At 45.2% G+C, this 22,290-nt stretch overlaps 1 protein-coding gene across 3 annotated transcripts in view; it reads right to left on the bottom strand.

Annotated features, from left to right (window-relative positions):
* The window catches only part of VRK1 (VRK serine/threonine kinase 1), a 54,710-nt gene extending 34,391 nt beyond the window's left edge, over positions 1-20,319 (bottom strand). For 2 of the 3 annotated variants that reach the window (XM_084898511.1, XM_084898512.1), the window contains exons 1-2: positions 20,209-20,319; positions 4,435-4,547 (exon numbers count right to left, since the gene is read on the bottom strand). In XM_084898511.1, the coding sequence (XP_084754637.1) occupies positions 4,435-4,462 (28 nt within the window). In that variant the 5' untranslated portion in view covers positions 4,463-4,547; positions 20,209-20,319. The remainder of the gene's footprint in view (positions 1-4,434; positions 4,548-20,208) is intronic. The other variant, XM_084898513.1, reaches the window with a different exon arrangement.
* Between the last annotated feature and the right edge of the window lie 1,971 nt (positions 20,320-22,290).

Genomic DNA, 22,290 nt, shown 5'->3' with positions numbered 1-22,290 from the left:
CGTCTAAGGCATCAGCTTGAAAGATGTTCCCACTGACCAAAGATGGGCCAATCTGTGTCAATAAAGATACCGCCACAATGGCTGGAGACATATAAAATAGGTCAACCCGGGAGTTTATAACAGTAAGAAACTCTAAGCAGTCACCTCTGAAGAATAATAGAAAACCACTCGATTTTGAAAAGTGGTAAATATAAATTGCACCAGCGGGTAACCCATAGAAGATGAGAAATTTCTTCTTACAGAAAAATTTCAGCTAATAAATGACTAAGAATGGTTTAAGTTAACACCATTCCTCCCTCTTAATGAATTAATGGATCTACACATTGAGCCTTGACAGCTATAAGCATCAAAATATAACAGGTAACCAGGCATTATATGCTTCTGATAAAAGAACACACCACTACCCATGAAGCAATCTTGCCAAAAGATAATTAAAAAATAAATAAGTCCTGGATCCGATCAAGCCTACCAATTCACAAGCTCTGAAGAGAAAATGATAAACTGTAAGACAGAAAAGCAATCTGCACAGCCCTAACTGTGGAAATCTTACAATACACAGAATGCCATTTCTTCACTAAGGGAAAAAAAGAAGAGATGCAAGAGGGGGAAAAAAGAAAAACTACATTTTAAAAGGCTTAAAAATAACATGCAGAACAAAATTAAATCGGGCAAATCTATGCACATTTGAGTGACAAGACAATAAAGAAAAGGAAATGACTGCCATAAAAGACAGAAGCTACATTGGAAAATCGTAAGGAAGTTGTGAGTAGGATGAGGAACATGGCTGATGTGGGTGGTAATGATAAAAGTGCCTTATAATTCATTAAGCCTGTATTTGTTTGGTAAGGTTTTCTGTATTGGTAGTTTGTGGTTATAACATTAAAAAAATACTGTCCTTATAATTAACAATCGCCAAGGGAATCAAAACTAGAAATTTTTTCATATTCCAAAAGCTTATAGAGTCACACAAACCAAAAAAGGGAAGAAAGGAAAGAGACCCTCCCGCCCCCAAGTAAAAGCTGTCATTCATTTCCTGAGAACTGCGGGCAGCATTTTGCTTTTTAATTTAGAATCACTTCTTATACATTATATTTTAAACATTAGCCCTTTGTATTGCGAATAGTCTTCCCAAATTCTTTGTCTTGGATACTGCAAATTTTGAGTTTTGGGATTATACATCATCCTTAGACCTCACCCAGTCAAATTACTTTTTTCAAGTATCTCCCATGTTTTCTTTTAGTTGTCTTATGGCTTCATATTTTGCTAGTAAAATTCTGATCTGTCTCCACTTACAGTGGCATAAGATATAAAGTAGGAATCCACCTTTTCCCCGATTATCCAGGCCCCTCCCCCCTCAAGAGACCCACAGTGTTCGAGACCTGAAACCAATGCAAGTAAACCAAGGACAAAGTTCGTATGAAGTGGTTCAATGTAGGCCCCAAATTACCCGCACCTCTGCACACAGAAAAGGAGAAAAATATACTTATTACTGAGCATCTGAAACGAGCGTGCTGCCTCGGGGAGACCCTCCCTGGCAGTGCAGCCCACTGCGCAGGAGTGGGAGGGGTCAGTGAGGCCTTCCGGGGCAGCCGAGCGGGCAGGGGCAGGGGCAGCTGCCAGGGAGCCGGCGGCCAGGGACCTTTACGCCAGATGGCGGCCCCCACAGCAGGAGCAGCCTCGGCAAGCTTCCCGTTTCTTTTCCTTTATTTTTTCACTATTTTCTTTTTATTCTTTTTTACATTGCTTTTTTTCCTTCTTTTTTCCTTAATTTTTAACATTTCTCTTTCCTTTCTACTTTTATTTCCTTTCTTTTTTGTTTTTACACTTTTTTCCTAGTTTTCTTTTCCTAATCTTTGTTATTCTTTCCTTTCATACTTTTTCTTCTTTTATTCTTTTGTCTTTTATTATCCTTTCTTTCTTTTCCTTCTTCTTTTTGGTGGTGGTGGTGGTATTGGGGTTTTGTTTTGTTTTTCTGGTTTTACTTTGTCTTGTTTTGTTCTGTCAGCACCTGTACAATGTATGCGATGTGGTCGGAGTTGAGCCTCACAGTCAGCCACCCTGAGGGTCAATCCGAAACACAAACAGGCCAACAGCAATCAAGACCCAATTACCCACACACAAGGGACATTCCTAAGCATCCACCTCTGGGTCCACAGGGCACCTGCTACAGAAGGCCACAAACGAAGAGCAGGGATCACAGCAGAGCTATCTAATAACAGAAGCAAACAAAGAGGCACCCAAAACAGGGAAGCAAAGAAACAGGCCCCAAATGAAACACCAGAGGAATCTCCAGAAAAAGAGCTAAATGAAATGGAGGCAAGCAATTTATCAGATAATGAGTTCAAAGTCATGGTTTGGAACTAAGAATTATAAGAAACGTAGGAACAAAACAGCATGAACAAGGAAACAGAAACCATGAATAAGAATATTGAAGAGCAGTATACCTAACATCTATAATAATAAAAGCTAATCAGACCAGACAACCTTCCTTCCGGATGAAGCAGGGCTGTGAGGGAAGCGTGGGTCCCGAGTGCCTGCCAGCGGCCAGAGGGCAGCCCGGGTCCCGGTGCCAGAGGGCAGCCCGGTGCCAGCAGCCGGGGAAGGAAGGCCTGCTCTGGCACGAATTTCATGCATCAGGCCTCTGGGCAAGAATATACTGGAAGGAATCAAAAGTAGACTGGATGAAGCAGAGTTTCGAATCAGTAATTTAGAAGACAAGGAAAAAAAAATTACAGCAGGAAAAAAAAAAAAAACCACTTGCAAATAACGAGGCTACCATAAGGAAACCTTGGGACAACATGACACGTAATGAAAAGGAAAAAATGTTCACAGTATCTAATTCAAGAATCACAAACAGAGCAAAGAAAGGTGAATGTGCAGTTGGGAAGCAATAAACTGAACACATGCACAAGACGGGTGAATTGTACACATGTATGTATCGGGTCTAGTAATAATTAATGTCGTTTTTTAACATTCGTTTAAAATCTTGCTTGGCATTGACTTGTATTGACATAACCTTCAAACACGTGGTATCTACAGAACGTGTGAAGTGCAATTAACAAGTTTTGCTTGAAAAAGTTTGTGTTTGGTTTTTGTTGCAAAACTAGGGCTAAGAAGATGGCGGATGAAGAGCATATTCGGCACTGCATGCTTTACGAGTTCCAATTAGGAAGAAAAGCAAGTGAGGCTGCAAAAAACATCTGTAGTGCTCTTGGTCAAGATGCAGTTAGCGCCAGAAAATGCCAGCATTGGTTTGAGAAATTTCGTGAGGGAAATTTTTCGTTAGATGACAAGAGTGGTCGAGGCCGTGTGTCCAATTTTGATCAAGAAGCTCTTCAAGCTCTTTTGGTGCAAAATCCTCAAATTACCCAACAAGAGCTTGCGACAACTTTAAATTGTTCACAAAAAACAATTTCCAATCAATTGCGTGCACTTGGCAAAGTCCAAAAGTTTGGAAAATGGGTCCCTCATGAGTTGACCGACAACAACCGTAATCAAAGAGTCACAATTTGCAGTTCGCTCCTCTCTCGTCAAAACCGTTTGCCGTTTTTAGAGCAAATTGTTACCGGAGATGAAGAATGGGTGCTGTATGTTAACTTGAAAAGGCGGCCTCAATGGTTGGACAAAAATGAGGCTCCGCAGCCCACGCCAAAACCTGACTTGCATGCGAAAAAAGTGATGTTGTGTGTTTGGTGGAATTTTAAAGGAATTCTTCATTATGAACTTTTACCATCTACCCAAACCATTACAAGTGCAGTGTATAGTGCCCAATTGGAAAGGTTAGCCCAAGCTTTAAGAGAAAAAGATCCCGCGCTGATTAATCGGAAGGGCGTAATTCTTCACCACGATAACGCACGACCGCATACTGCAAGAATCACTGCTGAAAAACTGCGCCAGTTGGAATGGGAAGTTCTCCCTCAACCTGCATATTCTCCTGATATTGCCCCTTCCGATTACCATTTGTTTCGTTCTTTGCAAAACTTTCTTCTTGGAAAAAAATTTAATAATGAAGAATGCCTCAAAAATGCATTGACTGAATTTTTTGCATCAAAATCACAAGAATTTTACAACAGATGGATTAAAATGCTTCCTGAGCGTTGGGCACAAGTAGTAGAAAACAACGGCAACTATATTGTTGATTAAATTTTGTTGTATTGTTTAAATAAATTCGATTTAAAAAAGTATTAGAAAACGACATTAATTATTACTAGACCTAATAGTACAGCCGGGCAACAAACCCTGGGATCAGGACTCAGAACATCTCAGTGCACCATGAGGATGCCTCCGGCCTTTCCTGCCAGCACCACTCACTCCCCTCCTGCAGCCACTGGCGGCGGGCAGGTGGCGCGGTGCCTGTGGAGAAGGCTGCTCTGCCGCTTAGCAGAGATCTGTGTCAGACCCAGTCCCTCTGCAGCACCCCCCTGCCCGTCTGACCTCCACTGGGCTTGGCAGCCCCTCTCATGTCCGGGCTCAGGGTCCCAGAAGTCTCCTTGTTTGAGGACAGGAACTCTGTGTTTCTCAATCTACTTGTTCCTTTCAGGTGATTTCTGAAAAGAAAAAAGTAGGATTATTTGAAACCAGAAGTTCCTGCTCAAAAACCATGACATATAACATAACCACAGCATTTGCTTCAGTAAATCAGAGAATTCTCTGAAGAGTTTAAAATATTAACTTGAATTAAACAACTGCATTAGTACATTATAGGCTTCTTCTCATAATGAACCAACGACCTGCTGTAAGATTTCTATTAAACAATTCATCAGAGAGCACAAACCTCAAGCAAATTAAAATTTCCCGTGATATTTCTGCCCACTTGAAGCAAAGAAAAGCCACTATTATGATGGCCAACCCAACAGAGAAGTTGCAAAGAACAAGTTTACCTCACATACAATCCACTACATAACCCACCACCTCTTCCCCACGGAAATGAAATTCAGACACAAGTGAAAAGCACATCCACATGCACATCAACACCGCCCTTTGCTGGAACCGCTCACTGGAATACTCCATATTAGCATATTCACCAAAATCTAATTGTAAACAGAGTAATTATGGTGGTAAAGTTATTAAATACACAAAGCAAGCTTGGAACTATACATATTCAAATAGAAATTCAGTGGCAGATCAACTTTTATATCCGAAACAATGCCCTAATTAATAGTCAGCTCTGATAATAAAATGGTTCTTTTGCAGATAACGTTCCAAAAATATTCTGCTATGAATATTAAAATAAAGTTTTGTAAAGAGATTTTTAACGTTTTCCACAGCTATATTTATCACAATACGGTACTGTATGCAGACAACTGGCATCTTTCAAGTCCTGGATTCAAATTTGGAACAATTTCTTTTTTTAATCTTCTGCTGAAAAGATGAGTGTTTGGATGATTCAAACCGTTTTACGGGCACTTAATGAGCTCTATGAATTCCTCACAACCAAACTGGGAGACGGCAGAGCTGTATAAAGCTGGGTACACACTGGATGCCTCGTCATGAATTTTCCCCCAAATAGGTATGCACTTCAGTTCCTCTGAGGGTCATGGATTTTCATGACGTTTTCCTGAAAGCCAGAAGCTCCTCTGACGCCTTCAAACTATGCAGCCCCCGTGACTCAGGCTACTCTGGCGCCCCTGGACTGCTTACCATCCCGTTAGCACCGTACAGCATGGGCTTCTCTCCGCGCTTCACAGGATAAAGCCGTTTCTTGCCCTCCGCCTTCTACATTTACTGAAATCTTTCCGCACCCAAATATCTTTCTCAGTCAGATATGACCTCTGGTTTCAGCACTGTTCTTACCTCTTATTGCATTTGATAATGTTCCGTTAATTTATAAGCGCTCTGAAAAAAGAACTATTTTACAATACATTACACTTGGGAGGAATTAAAAAAATATGTAAAATTAGCCGTGACTGGTGTGGCTCAGTGGATAGAGCATAGGCCTGCCGCCTGAAAGGTCCCAGGTTCGATTCCGGTCAAGGGCATGTACCTTGGTTGTGGGCACATCCCCAGTCAGGGGTGGGCAGGAGGCAGCTGATCTATGTTTCTCTCTCATGGGTATTTCTAACTCTCTACCCTCTCCCTTCCTCTCTGTAAAAGAAAAAGAAAAAAAAATCAATAAAATATTTTTTTTAATGTGTAAAATTAAACAGCAAAAGGTTACTTTTTTTCTTTGATTACCTGAAGTCTAACTTTGGCGGTAGCCACTCCTTTTAACCACTAAGAGAGTTACAGAATAAACTAAGAGGTTTTCTTTTATTCTTTTAACTTTACATATGCTACGCTCCTCACCCCCCCAAAAAAACACAAGTTTTCAGCGCCAAGCAGAAACAATTGCTATTAGTGACAGATGGGCCAGGAAACATGCTAAGCATTTCTTACTCTAGGTTTCCTCAGCTCTATCTTCATGGCAATTTAGTTCACCAGGAAATTAAATATATGAACTCATTTACTCCAAAGGCACTTATAAAACACCTCTGAAATATGTGCCAAAACTGTGTGATGGGCTGGAAATACAAATATGAATGAAATACTGCATTTGGACTCAGGAATCTAAACTAGCTTCATACAGAAACACCATCACACAGTTATAATTTCATATTATGTTGTCAACCTCACACAGGATCAATAAAAAGCTCTTCGGGTAAAGGATGCTTCTGAATCCTTGATAAAACTATTTGTTAAAGACCGTTGCAGGGATTACAAAATCAAACTCTGTGAGTTTCATGGTGGAGAAAAGTGCCTCTTCCAGTGATGTAAATGTTTAAGATATTAAGAGCTATGAAACTCCTGTCTTCTCTTTTTCAATCAGTGCCACACGGTGCAGCGCAGACGTATAAACTCTGTTACACGTGACTACCCATCATGAGACAGCCTCTCAGCCATGGCTGTCCATCATCCTCACAGCGGAACGGGAAGGCAGGTCTGCTCCCCAGGGCCCGGCGTCTGGGCGTGTCAGTGATGCACGGGGCCGAGGCGCAGACGGACCCCTCACTGACCCGGGTTCGGGTCCATCTGCCTTTCTTCATTAACTCCTTCCCTCCAATGTAACGGCTCTATTACCTACCACTCCACCGGATTGGAGAATTTTAATAAAAGCCACCTCCAGTTCACTTTAGAAATTGGTAAAATATATAAATTAGTGAATGAATGACACAAAAAAAAAAAAAAAAAAAAAATTGCCCTTTTCTCATCCTACTGCATCCCAAGCCAAAATCCTCATTTGTATTTCAAACTTATTTGTGATTAAAAAGTAATTACATAGTTTGGTGTAAATGGCTTCCTGCCAAACTACAGTAAGTTAAAGAATAAAATCAAACAGGAGATAATCAGTCAACAAAGAACTTCAGCACCTATTTTGCTAAATTATATCAGGAACAATTTGAAAGCAATGCATCTAAAGACAATTCTCTTACAAATGAGCCAGCTAATCAGAAGTTGATCAATGCTTTTGACTAGTGCTAAGAGATCATCTGGAAATAAAATACTGAATCTTGAGTTTGCATAGCCATTTCCGAATAACATAAAGGGTCTTCACATATTTACTTCATTTTGTCCACACAAAATGGCAGAACAATAAGGATATCCACAAGAATAAAAAATATACTTATTACCAACACCATCCTCCCATATAATAAAAGCTAATATGCAAATTGTCCCCTAGGGCAGTTGTTCGACTGAGACTGGGAGTTCGACTGCTCGCTATGACGTGCGCTGACCACAAGGGGGTGGCATGGAACATGGCAGGCGTCGGTGATGCAGCGCTGGCAGCAGACGGCAGTGGAGGTGCTGTGGGCCCCGATGGGACCCAATGAGAATGGGACAGTGGTGGGATGGTGAAGCAGGTGAGCAGGCAGCACCAGGTCAAAGCGGATGTGAGCGGGGCCAGATCACCCCACAGGAGGCGACCAGCAGCAGTGGGGGGAGTGGGGGGCGCGCGGGTCAATCTGCCCACAGGTGGGATGGTGGAGCAGGTGAGGGGGCAGGCCACCCTGAGGGACCCCACCCGTGCGTGATTTCGTGCACCGGGCCTCTAGTTTAACATAAACCTGAGACACCGGAAGGTGAACTGGGAGTTCCTGTTAGGGCCACCCCACCAGACCCCTGGTTTTGCTCGGAGAACCATGCCCATGAATAAAAGTAGGAAAGACATTCATGTGATAGGGTACCTTTAGTAGCTTTAAAGTAAGAGTAACACAACAAGCCATAAGAACATAGAAGTGAACCTCCTGAAATAATGATCCCATAAATCCATAAATTTATTCTGTAAAAGCATTAAGCTAAACTCAAACTATGATACAATCTTTGTAGCAACTGCCACATGAGTCATGTTTTCACACCTAAGCTGGAAAGAACGAGGTGAAGACTCTCGCTTCTAACTGAAAAAGGAAGTGTCTTCAGAGAAGAAAAATTTCTTCCTACCCATTATTGTTCTCACTTGGATTAGGAAATGATTAATGTTACATTAAATTTCTTGGTATCATGAATAAATTTTTTAAAATACAGTATCAAATATACATCCTCAACTCTCATTCCTTTAAGTGCTATCTGAAAGAGGAGCACTAACCACAGACCTGACTTTTCACGGAGAACACGCAGTGTGGCACATTGCAAACAAAAGCCCGGTTCCTCACTGCCACCACTTCCCCATGGAAGGGCCCGCTCACTTCCCTCTGAGCTTTGATGAGTGGGTGGGTGATCCATCCCTGCAGTCCTCACAGGTCTCCAGGAACCAACCATGAAGCAGACACTGCTTCATCAATGCCCCCGATCTTAGAAACGAGGCACTTCCCGCTCTGCCGGTGCCAAGCACCATTCGGGCAGGAGGGGAGAGGTCCAACGCTGTGGCCTCCTCAGAGGCAGCTCTGGCCATCGCTCCCTCCCTGTGTGAAGCCTCGTTAAGATGCCCCTCCCCGTCCTCTGCGAAGTGACCATGTTTTCCCACGGCCAGGAGGGCGGCCTGCCTGCGTGGGAAAGCGCCATCTAACCAAGATGAGAGCGTCACCCATCGTCCTCTGACTTGAGTCTGTGAAAACTCTCACACGTTTCTTCTTCTTCCAGATTCTGGGGAACCGGCCAACCTGCATCCTAAAAAATTACCGCAATGCTCACTCCTTCCTCCTCAGGTGCCCTGGTGGCTGATGGTTAGAGGAAGCTGCACGCTGCGAAAGAAGAAATGAAATGCACCAGAAAAGGAAGAGAGAGACAGACAGAGACAGACAACGGGCAGACTGCAAAGGGAAGGGCACTGGTCTCCTCACAGGCCCTGGAAGGGAAAAGCCGAAGGAATGCTTCTTTATGGAAAGCAGACACTTCCCAACATTACAAATTCCGCGCTATATTGTTAATGTTCTTACATAACAGTTAGCATATTTTGACAGTTTTGTAAATGATAGATTGTCCATTAGTTCTCCCATTTGGAAGCAAAATTACCAAACTTTTTTTGCAATTATTTCCCTGGGTGTTCACTATTAAGTCTACATGAGATAACTACTGAGAAACATTTCTCCTTATATATTCTTGCAGCATGCTCACAGGGAGAACACTTCTAACTACTTAAAAGGAAATTAGGATTACCAAGTAACCAACGTACTATCAGAAGTGTACTGCGGTCATTAAAAAATCCTTGATGAAAACAAAAGAACTTTCCAGAATCTGAGACAAGTTTTTTTCTAAGCAACACACAAAATAAAACACTCAAGACATAAGGAAAATTGCTAAATTTGACAAAAATCCTCCAGATAAAAAAAATACTATAAACAAACTCAAAAATACAAAATATCTACAAAATATGACAAGAGGCTAATTTTCTTAGTACTTAAAAATCCTTCAGCAAAACCGGTTTGGCTCAGTGGATAGAGCGTTGGCCTGCTGACTGAAGGGTCCCGGGTTCGATTCCGGCCAAGGGCATGTACATTGGTTGCGGGCATATCCCCATTGGGGGTTGTGCAGGAGGCAGCTGGTTGACGTTTCTCTCTCATCAATGTTTCTAGCTTTCTATCCTTCTCCCTTCCTCTCTATGAAAAACCAATAAAATATATATATATTTTTTAAATCCTTCATTTTAAGGAAAAACAAAAGAAAAATGAAACATGACATTGAGGCAAAACTCACAAGAAATAAAAGCAGCTTTTAAAAATTCTTATTAGAGTTTTTAAATATATAATAAAGTAGGCAAATGATATAATAAACTCCCATGCACACATCACCTAGCTTCAACAATTAGCAATCAACACATGGCCATGTTTCTTCTGTAAACCCAGTCTACAACCAAACCCCAGACATCGCATCATTTCCCATGTAATGTAAACACTTGTAACAGGTACTTGCAAAGGATGTAACCACCATGTATCACTGTCACACCTAACAAAATTAATAAAATATGTACAAATCTTAATTGTCTCAAAAATGTCTTCTAGTTAATTTTTAGTCACTGCATCTGGCTGGTGTGTCTTTGAATCTTTTTATTTTTTAATATATTTTTTAAATATATTTTTATTGATTTCAGAGAGGAAGGAAGAGGGAGAGAGTAACATCAATGATGAAGAGAGAATCACTGATCGGCTGCCTCCTGCGTGCCCACACTGGGGATGGAGCCAGCAGCCCAGGTATGTGTCCTGACCAGGATTTGAACCATGACCTCCTGGTTCATAATTGACCCTCATTCCCTGAGCCATATCAGCTGGGCACTGAATCTTTTTATTCAACAAATGCCACCTATCTCTTTATTTTTTTCCCTCCCCTAGTCATTTGTTCTGTAAAATTTCCTACATTTTGAATTTGCTGTGTCCCCATATTGTCACTTAACCTGTTCCCCTGTAAACTGTTATTGTTGTTCAAATTGTCCTCTCTCTGGCGGCAAAGCCTTCAGCCACAGACCGCCGAGAACACACCTGTAGTTACACAGCTGGGAGCACAGACACCATAGGGACAGCGGTGCAGCTCGGTGAGAGAATCGGCTGTAGGGTTTGGGCCTGTTGGGTGACTTGGGGGGGATCTAGGGAAGGAGGGCTTTCTCTGAGCTGGATGCTGTCAGAAAGGGGGGTCATTTATGTTTGGGTATCTCCAAAAACTTCCTCTGAGGGAAAGGAGACGAGAAGGACGATGAAGCTGTAACTGTAAGAAAGCAGCAGCCCCGGTTTTAGCCAAGTACCTGGTGAGTGGCCCAGCAACTTTGGTTTCATTCAAGCCTTGGCTCACCTGCTCATGCACTCGGAGGAACCTGTCTGCAGCAGCTGGGGCTGCTTCCGTTCACCTGGAGGACAGCATGGGCTCCCATGGCCGTGCTGGCTTCTGACCACCAGGGCTGCCCCTTTCTCTCTGCCTTTGACTCGGCAGCAGGCCTTCATGTTGGCCACTGTGTCCTTGTGACATGACCCCAAGAGTCTCAGGTATTTTCCTTGCTTTCTCGTACAAGATATGTCAGGCTCCTTCTATACATATGGAATAATCTCCAAGATACAGTTAAATGAAAAAGTGCAAGGGAAGAACCCTGTGTAAGATATCTGTATCTATCCTATATAATAAAGCGTCCAACCAGGGGGCAGGGCCGGCCGGGGGAAGGGAGAAAGGCCCTGGCTGGCAGCCAGTAGCCACTAGCGTCCCTACCAATGCATGAATTTCGTGCACTGGGCCTCTAGTATAAAATAAAGAGACCTATTATACATATGTATAAAAAACCAACATTTTAATAAGGAAGGAGATAACCCAACTTGTTGGCAAATGGGAAGCCTTTCCTGTGTGGCTCAGCTGGCTGGGCATCGTCTGCAGACCAAAGAGTTGTGGGTTGATTCCCCGTCAGGGCACATGCCTGGGCCGTGGGCTCCATCCCTGTGGGGGCTCATATGGTGCATTCGGTGCGTCCAGAAGCAGCCAATGGATGTCTCTCCCCGCCTTCCTCTCACTCGAAAATCAATGAAAGCATGTCACTGGGTGAGGGTTTTTAAAAGGGGGAGGGGAGATTTGACAAGCACTTCAGAACACAGGATATCCAAATGGCTAACCATTATATGAAAAGGTGCTCAAATCACTATTATCAGCGAAATGCCAATTAAAGCCACACTGAGATCCTCCACACAACCACAGAATGGAAGGTTGTAAAAATATTTAATGTGTAACCAGAGTACCAAGTGGAGGGAGGCAAGGTTGCAGAGGAGCTGGGACTCACACACTTTTCTGGTAATAACTGGTATGACCACTCTGGAAAACTGTTTGGCAGTATCAATCTATTAAAGCTAAAGATTCACATACATGCCAGCAGTCCCACTCTTAGCTATAGAAACCCAGGTAAAATGAACACACGTGAACCCAAAGATATGAACATGAATGATTCCAGCAGTATTATTCATAAGGGCTACAAATTAGAAACCATTCACTCAGCTACAACAGAATGGGTAGATACACTGCGGTATATAATTTGTGGTGATTTGTTTAATGGCCAGAAATGTTCTGGCACGCCTCCCATAAAGACAGGCAGGCTCATGTCTACTTCAACCAAGAGAGTCCGGGAGAAGGGATGTGATGTGACTTCTGAGAAGCAGTCCCTCTCGGGAAGCTGCCTCTGGAATCCCAGCCAATAGCTGGGAAGAGCCCAGGCCGCATGGAGAATCTGCAACCAGGGCAGAGCCACCTTTAAAGCAGCATCAGCTGGGGATGTGATGTGAGTCTTATTCCCAAAGCAGAAGAGAACGCATGCGCACTGAAGAAATTATACCACCTGTAATGCAGTGTCCGGGTTAAGCTCGGTGTCTCGATGACAAGGGCCCAAAGTGAAAACGCAGGAGCCCATCTCCAAATGCTGTGACTTCATCCAATGCCAGACTGTGCTCGCCTGGCTTTTCTTAAACTCCTCTCCTCCTCCCAAGGGAATCTCTGCCTCTGGTCACGAGTAATCATCAACCCCATGAGCGCCTTCTCAGTAGCAACATCTGAACACTAATCAGTCCACAGAGGACTCAAATTTGCAAAAAAGCAAAGCAAGTTTCAAGTGGAAGCTCTATCTCCATTGACACAGTGTCTAAATGGTCACTAGTCCACGGCCAAAAACCTCCAGAGGTGGAGTTCCCTGTCATTGTAGACTAGCTAATGTGATAATATCTAGTATGTGGATTTTAAGAATGATGGAAAATGGGTTTTTTTGAAAAAGATCATCTGACCCAGGCAGTGTGGCTCAGTTGGTTGAGCGTCATCCCACGTACCAGGTCACCGGTCAGGACACATGCCCAGAATGCGGGCTGAATTCCCAGTAGGGGGTGTGCAGGAGGCAGTGGATCAATGATTCTCTCTCATCGCTGATGTTTCTCTCTCCCTCTCCTTTCCTCTCTTTGAAATCAATAAAAACATTTTTAAAAAAGATTATCTGCTTCATATAGCTCTCCAGAGAAAAACAGGGATGTTAAAATGATTATAAACATTTATTGAACACTGACTGTGGGCCAGATATTATATCAAGTGACTAGTGTACATACTTCACAGTTAATCCTCACAACTACCCTATAAAACAGGTATTGTTTTGCCTTGATTTGATAGTAAAATTAGGTTGTCCTAATGTCACATATCAGTCAATATCTGAACTCAGATCTACCTAACTCCAATTACACACCTCACTGTCCAAACCATAAATATTAAATGACTGGCAGAGCTGGGCACTCTAGACAGCAAACAAAGCCACCCGTGCTCTAGCAGCAGCGGGACAATGTCTGAACAGGCTTGTACTCCCTGCAAACCTAGCTGGCTAGGAGAAAGGGGAAAGATTACGTAAAGTAGTCCTGTGATGAAGGACAGAGAAGTTATCCTGATTGTCCCCAACTGCCTGCTCCTGTGACCGCCCAGAAGCTCCGTACACCACGGACTCTCAGTCAGAGCGGAGATTGATGATGACATCCCTCATCCACAGGCGTAAAAGCTCAGGATGGACAGACGTTTGAACAGCCCCGACTGGGAATCCTGCCCTTAACAAACACACTAGATGCAGATACATGGTTTCTTGGCTGCCTGCACTCACGCCCATCTGTCAGCATGGCACTGTGCCTGCTCACATGTTGGTCAAACTGTCACTAGGGCATAGGTGCCAAGCAATGATGGTTTTAAATGGGCAGCTTGCATAGCCCTGTAAGAGCATGCTCTTCGGCTGGAAAAATAAAATAAAATTCTCTGTGGTAATACTGAAGGGTTACAATCACAAGTGAAATATTCTTGGTCTATTTTATTATTTCAGTGAAAAAAAGAGCTAGATTGGTAGAAAAGAATCAGATGAAGGAAATTAAATCAAACAGAAAATACATGTCCTAGTAATCTCTTATGCAATTAAAATCCTTTGCTCAACAAGTCATCATTAATTTTAAATGTGATAATACATTTTTCCATGCTCTAAATTAAAAAGTAGAAATGTATTGATGTTTAGTAGTCATCTGACATTAAATAAGTTCTATTTTTTAAATAACAGAAGTCTAATCTATGTCCAAAATAGTCGTTTAAAAAGAAAGCAGAAATTCCCACAAAGAGAAAAGGGGTATAATTTGCATGGGAAAAGAACCAAGCAGCGGCCTGGGTGCTGACTAAGAAGCTGAGTATTTTCAGTCCTGGTAAGTTAGGACGAGAGGGCTGTCGCCTGTCGCATCCCCTGCGGGGATGTTCCTAACCTGTCTGGGTCCCCCTCTGCCTCAGACACTGTTAGATCCCTGGCTGCCTGCAAATGCTTCCCTGAGACGAAGCCCGCGGCCGCTGTCTGAGCCGTTGTCCTCCCTCGGTCCTCGGTCCTCGGTCCTCGGTGGGGCTGAGGAACAGCTGGCCATCATCATTCCCGGCGTCGTTCTTCACAGACAGGATCAGGGCGCGCTGATTAAATAACCCCCAAGCCCCCTCTTTGCCATCATAAAGAAGAGTGATTCCATTAACATTTCCTCTTTGGAGCAATTTATCACCCTGTTTGCAGTTGCTCACCTCTTGGACCCTGATTAGGCCCGGTAAGAAATGTCATCCACGTCAACAAGCCAAAAAAAACTTCTTTCTCCCACAGCACAACTCACTAAAAGTGGAATTAATAGGAAGCAGTTTGAAAGTTCAGCAGAGCCCTCAGTCTCCATCATTAGGGCTAGGCAAGGAGCTCTGAGACATGCATGACTCCAAAAACACAATCCACACAGACTCTCGTGCTGCAGAAGACACTGTATGAAGACAAGCCACAGACTAAGAGAATATATTTACAAATCGTACATCTGGCAAAGGCCTTGTATTCAGAAGCATGACAGACACTGTAAATGCAACAATACGGAAACAATCAGTTACAAAACAAGCAAAAGAAATGGACAAGTGACCAAATAAGATATTGATGGCAAATAAAGCACATGAAGAGATAGATAATCAACATCATTAGCCGTTAAGGAAATAAAATTTAAGCCATGATGAGATACCACGACACACCTATTATAATGGTTAACAAAAAATATCGCCAACACCAAATGCTTCCAAAGATTCGAGAAAACTGGGTATCTCAACCTATATAATAAAAAGATAATATGCAAGTTGACCATCACTCCAACACACAATATGGCCAACACAAGATGGCCTGCAAGGGAGGACGGTTGGGAGGGACCAGGACTACATGGGAGGATAGTTGGGGGGGGACCAAGCCTGCAGGGGAGGGCAGTTGGGAGGGATCAGGCCTGCAGGGAAGGGCAGTAAGGGGTAATTGGGCTGGCAGAGGAGGGTAGTTAGAGGCAACCAGGCGTGCAGGGGAAGGCAGTTGGGAGGGACCAGGCCTGCAGGGGGGTTAGTTGTGGGGGACCATGCCTGCAGGGGAGGGCAGTTGGGAGGGATCAGGTCTGCAGGGGAGAGCAGTTAGGGTGACCAGGCTGACAGGGAAGGGCAGTTAGGGGCAATTGGGCCAGCAGGGGAACAGTAAGGCGTTGATCAGGCTGGCAAGGGAGTGGTTAAGGGGTGATCAGGCTGACAGGCAGAAGTGTTAGGGGCAATCAGGCAAGCAGGCAGGCGAGTGGTTGGGAGCCAGCAGTCCTGAATTGTGAGTTGGATGTCCCAGATTGGAGAGGGTACAAGCTGGGCTGAGGGACACACACCGCTCCCCCATTCATGAATTTCATGCACCAGGCCTCTAGTACAGTGATAATAGGATGGTAAAATGGTACAACCACTCTGGGAAAGTCTGGTAGTTTCTTAATAAATTAAATATACACCTATGCCTTCCAGACAGTCTATGAAGACTTAAAGTTTAATAGCAGTTTCTAACCCTTAGCACTGTAAAATGTGGTCACAATGCATTTATACATACTACCATCAAAAAATGACATTTGTTCACTGTTACTTGGAAAAACAATTTGAGAAAAGTAATTAGCCTGAAATAAAGCTATAGTTATCTTAGATTTCTACCTTCATAATGTCATTTTTTAAATTTTAGACATAATTGTCAATTCACCAGATAACAGGGTATCTTTTGGGTTCTTGAAACCAGGAGCTAGGTCTAGATCAAACTTATCTACCGCGCATGCAAACAGCAGCAAGCCCGCCAGTCTACAAACAGAAGATAAAATAAGCCCACAGGAAGAATTACAACAGAGGGGGAGGGTGCAGCCCTGGTTCCTAGTAACTCCGGTTCTCACTTAGTCCCGTGTGGGACCAACGACATCGTTCCAGATACTGAGCTTCACAAGATAAATGTGTCCTTCCCATAATGTGTCCACTAAAAAGTATATGACAGAACACTCCCAAATCCCAAAGTAATACCTTATAATTATATGACTTCCATCTAGTATACCTTCCCACTTAATGTATATGGCTTACTGATAAACATGTTAGTCTGTGTTTAATATTCATCCTAAATATTTGCCAATGTGCACAGGGTCTTAATTTTCAAATCCCAGAGTCCTGGTTCCCTTCCTATGGGCCAAAGACCCAGGGGCAGATAGGAGTTACCACAAAGAATCATCAGAATCCGCGTGCCTACATGAAGGCTACATAAACAGTATCATGCACAGGGCATTTTTCCCAGCTGACATCGATGCTGTGGCTAGTAAAATTCTTAGTAAGTTTACTGAAGAATTTTACCAAAAGTCATTTCTTGTCATTAGCATTTATTTGTGAATACTAAAACTCTAACTCCTATCAGGGAGTAAGGCACACCTCACTCTCTCTAGAGTTTCTTGTTTTGTTTTGTATTGTTTTGGAGTGTTGTCCCCGTCACCCAGACCAAGAATAGAATGTGCTATGTCTGAGTGCAAAGATTCGCAACAACATTGGGAGAGATGGACAGGAGGGATTGGGAAAGGGCATGAAATTACTTCAAAACGGCCAAACACATCTTTGTTCCACCACATCGCTAGGTGTTTTGTTTTGTTTTTTGGGTTTGTTTGTTTGTTTGTTTGTTTTTTATATTTTATTGATATTTTACAGAGAGGAAGGGAGAGAGATAGAGAGCTAGAAACGTCGATGAGAGAGAAATATCGACCAGCTGCCTCTTGCACACCCCCTTCCGGGGATGTGCCCGCAACTAATGTACATGCCCTTGACCGGAATCGAACTCAGGACCTTTCAGTCCACAGACCGACACTGAGCCAAACAGGTTTCGGCACCTTTCTAAATTAATCTTACATCCTTAACAAAAGTCCATAGTTGGTATACTTTTATCAATAATATAAATTTTCAAGTGTATTCTACCCATTTATTGACTTCTTGTGGGCTGAATGATAGGATAACTTAAGCAAAAAAGAATGACATCTATTAATTTAAAACGAAGAAAACTTGCTTCAACAAAACACTGCAATAGCAAGAATAGATGCACCTAATGATTCCTGGCACACAGCAGGCACATGCTATCTGGTGAGCAAATGAGTCCATTTCCACTCATTCTGACAAATAACCTCAGCAAGTAAAATACCCGGCCAGTTTAAAAACTATTTTCCAGTCCTCTTCAGTTATCAATCTATTCTCTAAACCCATCCAGATTAATTTTCCTGAAAGCCACACACACACACACACACACACACACACACACACACACACAGAATTTAATTCCTATTAAGTTTACTGCCTGATATATGAGATATCAGCATTTGAACTTTTGTATAAATTCAGGAGTCATCCTTCACTTGATATAAGGGAAATTGTAAAGCTTTGCCTCATTTTCAATAAGATTAATTCTTCCAAGTCAAAATTCTATTCATAGTAAATTGTATCTTAGTAGGGATGGCCTTAAGGGGGAAAAATTTAGTTGTCAAAATAAAAATGTTGTTTTTTCGTTTCTAGACATCTGGGACATTCACTTATATATTATTATTTCACATTAGTTCTTTAAAAAAAAAATGAAAGCTGGCTTCTTCAAGAAATTTAATTTTAGGAGCTGTCAACATTTTGGATGCACTGCTATTTCTTAAAATATACACTTGCACCCAGGAATAAAGCTTAGCGTAAGCTCTTCATAGAAGCACCACCGTCTCCTGGGCACGTACTACCTTACTGTACGCCAGGTTCTGTGCTTGACACGTTACTCCATTATCTCATTTGTTGAACAAATATCCTCTCTTCGTGTGTGTAGCACGGAACAGAAGCCATTACACTAGACACAGGCTGTGACTAGTACTAGATACCAGTACTAAATGGACAGTCATGCTTGACGCAGGTTCGCTGTTAGGAAATTCGAGCCGCTTGCTGCATTGATACATGGTCAGCAATGCAGAGGTGCAGAGAGAAGACCGTCTGTGGGAGCCTGGGCCCAGAGAGCCATGGCTGGTCGCTGACACCACCTTCTCAGGTAGCAGGGCAGAGCCTCACCCGCCCAGAAACTCAGCGCCGAGGACTCCCTGCCATTTCACACAGCGCCAGCATCATCTGAACAAAAGGATCCCGTAAAGAACCCTTGCGTTAGGCTGAGTTCTCCCCCAGAAGTATCCTGCTCGGCATGCCATGAAAAGGAAGGTGCCTGCATTCACAGCTCTTCACATGTGCGGCTCCACAACTTACTTATTTTACTCTTACACGTTTCAGACTCAACAGATGGGCAGTCCCGGTTTTTAAAAAGGAGAAAGGAAAATAAGAGATGCTCCTCCCGGGCTCCCTAAAAGCACGCCCACCCTCCCCACAGCACGACTGGTCTCTCCAAGCTGCCCCGCCCCCCCCCCAAAAAAAAAAAAGGAAAGTGGGGAGGGAAGTCCAAAGACAGACAAAAAATGGGTTGGCCTGATAGAGAAGTTAGAAAAATGGTGGTGGCCTCAACAGGATCTCTCTCTCTCTCTCTCTCTCTCTCTCTCTCTCTCTCTCTCTCTCTCTCTCTCTCTCTCCCCCTCCCTCCCTCCCTCCCTCCCTCCCTCCCTCTTCCCTCCTGCCCCCCTTTCTCCTCTCCTTCCCTCTCTCTCCCCAGAGACTCTGGTGCTGTTTGTCGGCGCTAATTAACTAAATCACCTAAGAGTCTTGAGACCAGGGCCAAAACCTGTTTTGACGGCAGGAGAAGCTGCTTGTTGCCCTGGAACACAGCGCGGGTGCCGCCCCGCCGGTTTGGCAGGGGAAGAGCGGAGAGCTAGCTGCCCGGGGGTTACGCCAGGAGCCTCCCCGGGGCCCCCGGCCTGGCCGCCGCGCAGCAGGGCGAGCGCGCAGCAGGCGCGGGCGGCCCGGGCGCTGTCCTCCGGGGCCCACGCCTGGTCCCTGCCGCTCAGGTGCCAAGTCCGGCGTCACGGCCTCCGGGCTGCCCCCTCCTCTCCCATCACCCGGGCCCACCATCGCCAGGCCTCGCTCTAAAGGAGCTTTTCGGCCCTTGCAAAGCATCGGGTTGGCTGGCTGGTTGGTTGGTTGCTTCTATCGTGTTTACCCTCCAGAATGTCAGCTCCGTGACAGCAGAGGGATCTCGTCGGGCCAGGCTGGCATGGGCCCCATCTCTCGGGCCCGGACCCCGGCTCTCGGGCCCGGACCCCATCTCTCGGGCCCGGACCCCGGCTCTCCGGCCCGGACCCCGGCTCTCCGGCCCGGCCCGGCCCGGCCGCGCCAACACGCCGGGCCAGAACGTGCAATAAGCCCGGGGCCAGGGTGGGGGCCGGCATGGCCAGTGCAGGGAGCCCGGACGCCGCGGGGCCTGGGGAAGACCAGGCTGAAGGGGATGCCCGCGTCGCGCCGCCCGCAGCCCCCGGCGCCGCCCGAGGACACGGCCACCCCGCGCCAGCCCAGCCCCCGGCAGCCCCCTGCGTGGCCCCCGCTCGGCGCTCGCGGCACCCCTACCCCGAGCCGCAGAAACGTCCGTCTCCTCCTTCCCAGTATGAACTTCCCGCCGCTTTCCGCTACTCGCAACTCCGCCGCGGCGCCGGCCCCGGCGCACTCTGCAGTATGGGGCCTTCCCATTGGCTGGGCGGCGAGCGGGAGGGGCGGGGCGAGCGGGGACGTCGCGGAATGGGGCGGAGCCTGTGCCAACCCCGCGGCCTCCCCTGATGCTGGAAGCCCTGGGCCCGCGCTCCCACCGCATGCTGGGAAATGGAGTTTTTCGCAGCCAGAGCCGGCTCTCAGTCCACCTGCACCCAGTGGGTTTCTGGGAAATGTAGTTCACAAGCTCTGAGTCAGTCCTGCTCAGTGCCTTGGGGACCCGAAATAGGGATTGCCAGTATTCGCAGTGGCTTTGATTTATTCAGTACGTGTTGACAAAAGGGTGAGCTGTAGAAATAGTCCTATGTTTCCATGGGCTGAGTGTCTCATGGCGCTTTCCACTTCGGGGGCACCTTAATGGGGGTGCTTGTGCCATAGCAGCTTGCTTCAGAGTACAAGGGCCTGCCTCTAGAAGCAAACAGCGGGGCCAAGGGTTCAAATCCTAGCTCTTCCACTTTGTAGCTTTGTGACCTAAGTTAGTTAACCCTTAGGAGTCTCAGTTTCCTGTTTCTGTTAGGATTGAATAGGATAATCTATACACAGTGCTTTGTACATAGTAGGTGACCAGTAGCAGATAATAGTATATCATTCTGCCCACCCATTGCCATGTATCTAAATGCTACCTGTCTTTCAGAGCCGAAGCGTCTACCTCACCTTTTCTAGTATTTCATGTGTAATTCTCTTATGTCACAGTTAGCTTTGAACTTTGAATCCGTCATCTAAGCCTGCATCACCAAAGAGTCTGTAAGCTGATTGTGGACTGGGACTCTGTTATAAGTCAAAATCACCAAAGCCATAGGCACAGGGAGATTGACAATGAAGCTGATGAAGCACAAATCCCAGAGCCTCATTGGTGCAGGTCCTTCATAGGCCCTGGGCCCTTTTAAGACTGAGCATTGTGGTTACATGTAGTTGGGGTGGGTTGGTTAGTTGATTAACTTTTGTATTTGCCATGTAAGATGTTTTTGTATGCTTTTCTTAAAGAAGACCCACAAAATTATGGGAGTTTTAGTCCCCACAAAACATGGAACACTAGAGCCACTGCACAGTGCAGCAGTGTGCATGATGACGTATATCTGCCCCTCCAGGTCCCCTCACCTGCTCCAGATACTTCTCCAGCCTGCCCTCGCCCCAGGAGGTGAGCTAGACAAACCTCTTCAAGGTTCCTGTGACCCCTGGCTTCTGTTGGATTAGGCCAATGGGGAGCCACCCCCCTCCAGGGGATTGGACAGAAAGAAAGAGGTTTCTGGGGGGAGATATTCCCCTGGGTCCTGAGTAAGGTCGGCTCCAATTGGCTGGGTCCCTTCCCCGAAGGCCCCCGCTCCCTGGCTCTCCTGTGGGCTTGTGGTGAGTGCCAGCCCAGCCCTCCCTGCTGCCTCAGATCTTCCGCTGACAACCATAGGCTGCTGCCGAAGCTCCAGTTCCTGCTCCATTCCTGTGGTTTCCATCCCACACCTCTGCGAATAACCTCACTGCAAATAAGCCTCCTGAAACTATCCTCTTTCAAGTGCATCCTCTGTGTCCTGTGGAGACCGGGACAGAAACACATGCACAAGCCGAGCCCTTGGTGAACATCTGTCAGCAAAGGCGGCTTGAGTGTCACACGTCTGATTGGCGTGGACTTCCCCAGCAAGACTCTGCGGCCAGAATCCATCGAGAGGAGGACATTCTGCCGTACACACATGCGTGCCCACATGCACACTCACACACACACACACTCACACACACACACACACACACACACACAGGCTGAGAAGCCTTGGAACAGAACTTATCTAGCACATCGTGGCCGTATTCCCTTTACCTCACCACACACTCGCAGAAAACTGTCCCTGCGTCCACACTGGGCTGACAGTTGGCTGGCCTCCAAGCACCATTAGATCAGCAACAGGGCCTGCAGTGTCCCACGGTAACAGGGGAATGTATTTAATCTGCAGCTCGTGG

Source organism: Pipistrellus hanaki (genome assembly GCF_964339955.1).
Source record: "Pipistrellus hanaki genome assembly, chromosome: 1".
In the NCBI taxonomy this organism is placed as follows: Eukaryota; Metazoa; Chordata; class Mammalia; order Chiroptera; family Vespertilionidae; genus Pipistrellus; species Pipistrellus hanaki.
Note: the sequence above shows the minus strand (reverse complement) of the source record. Positions and strands in the feature narration are given on the sequence as shown.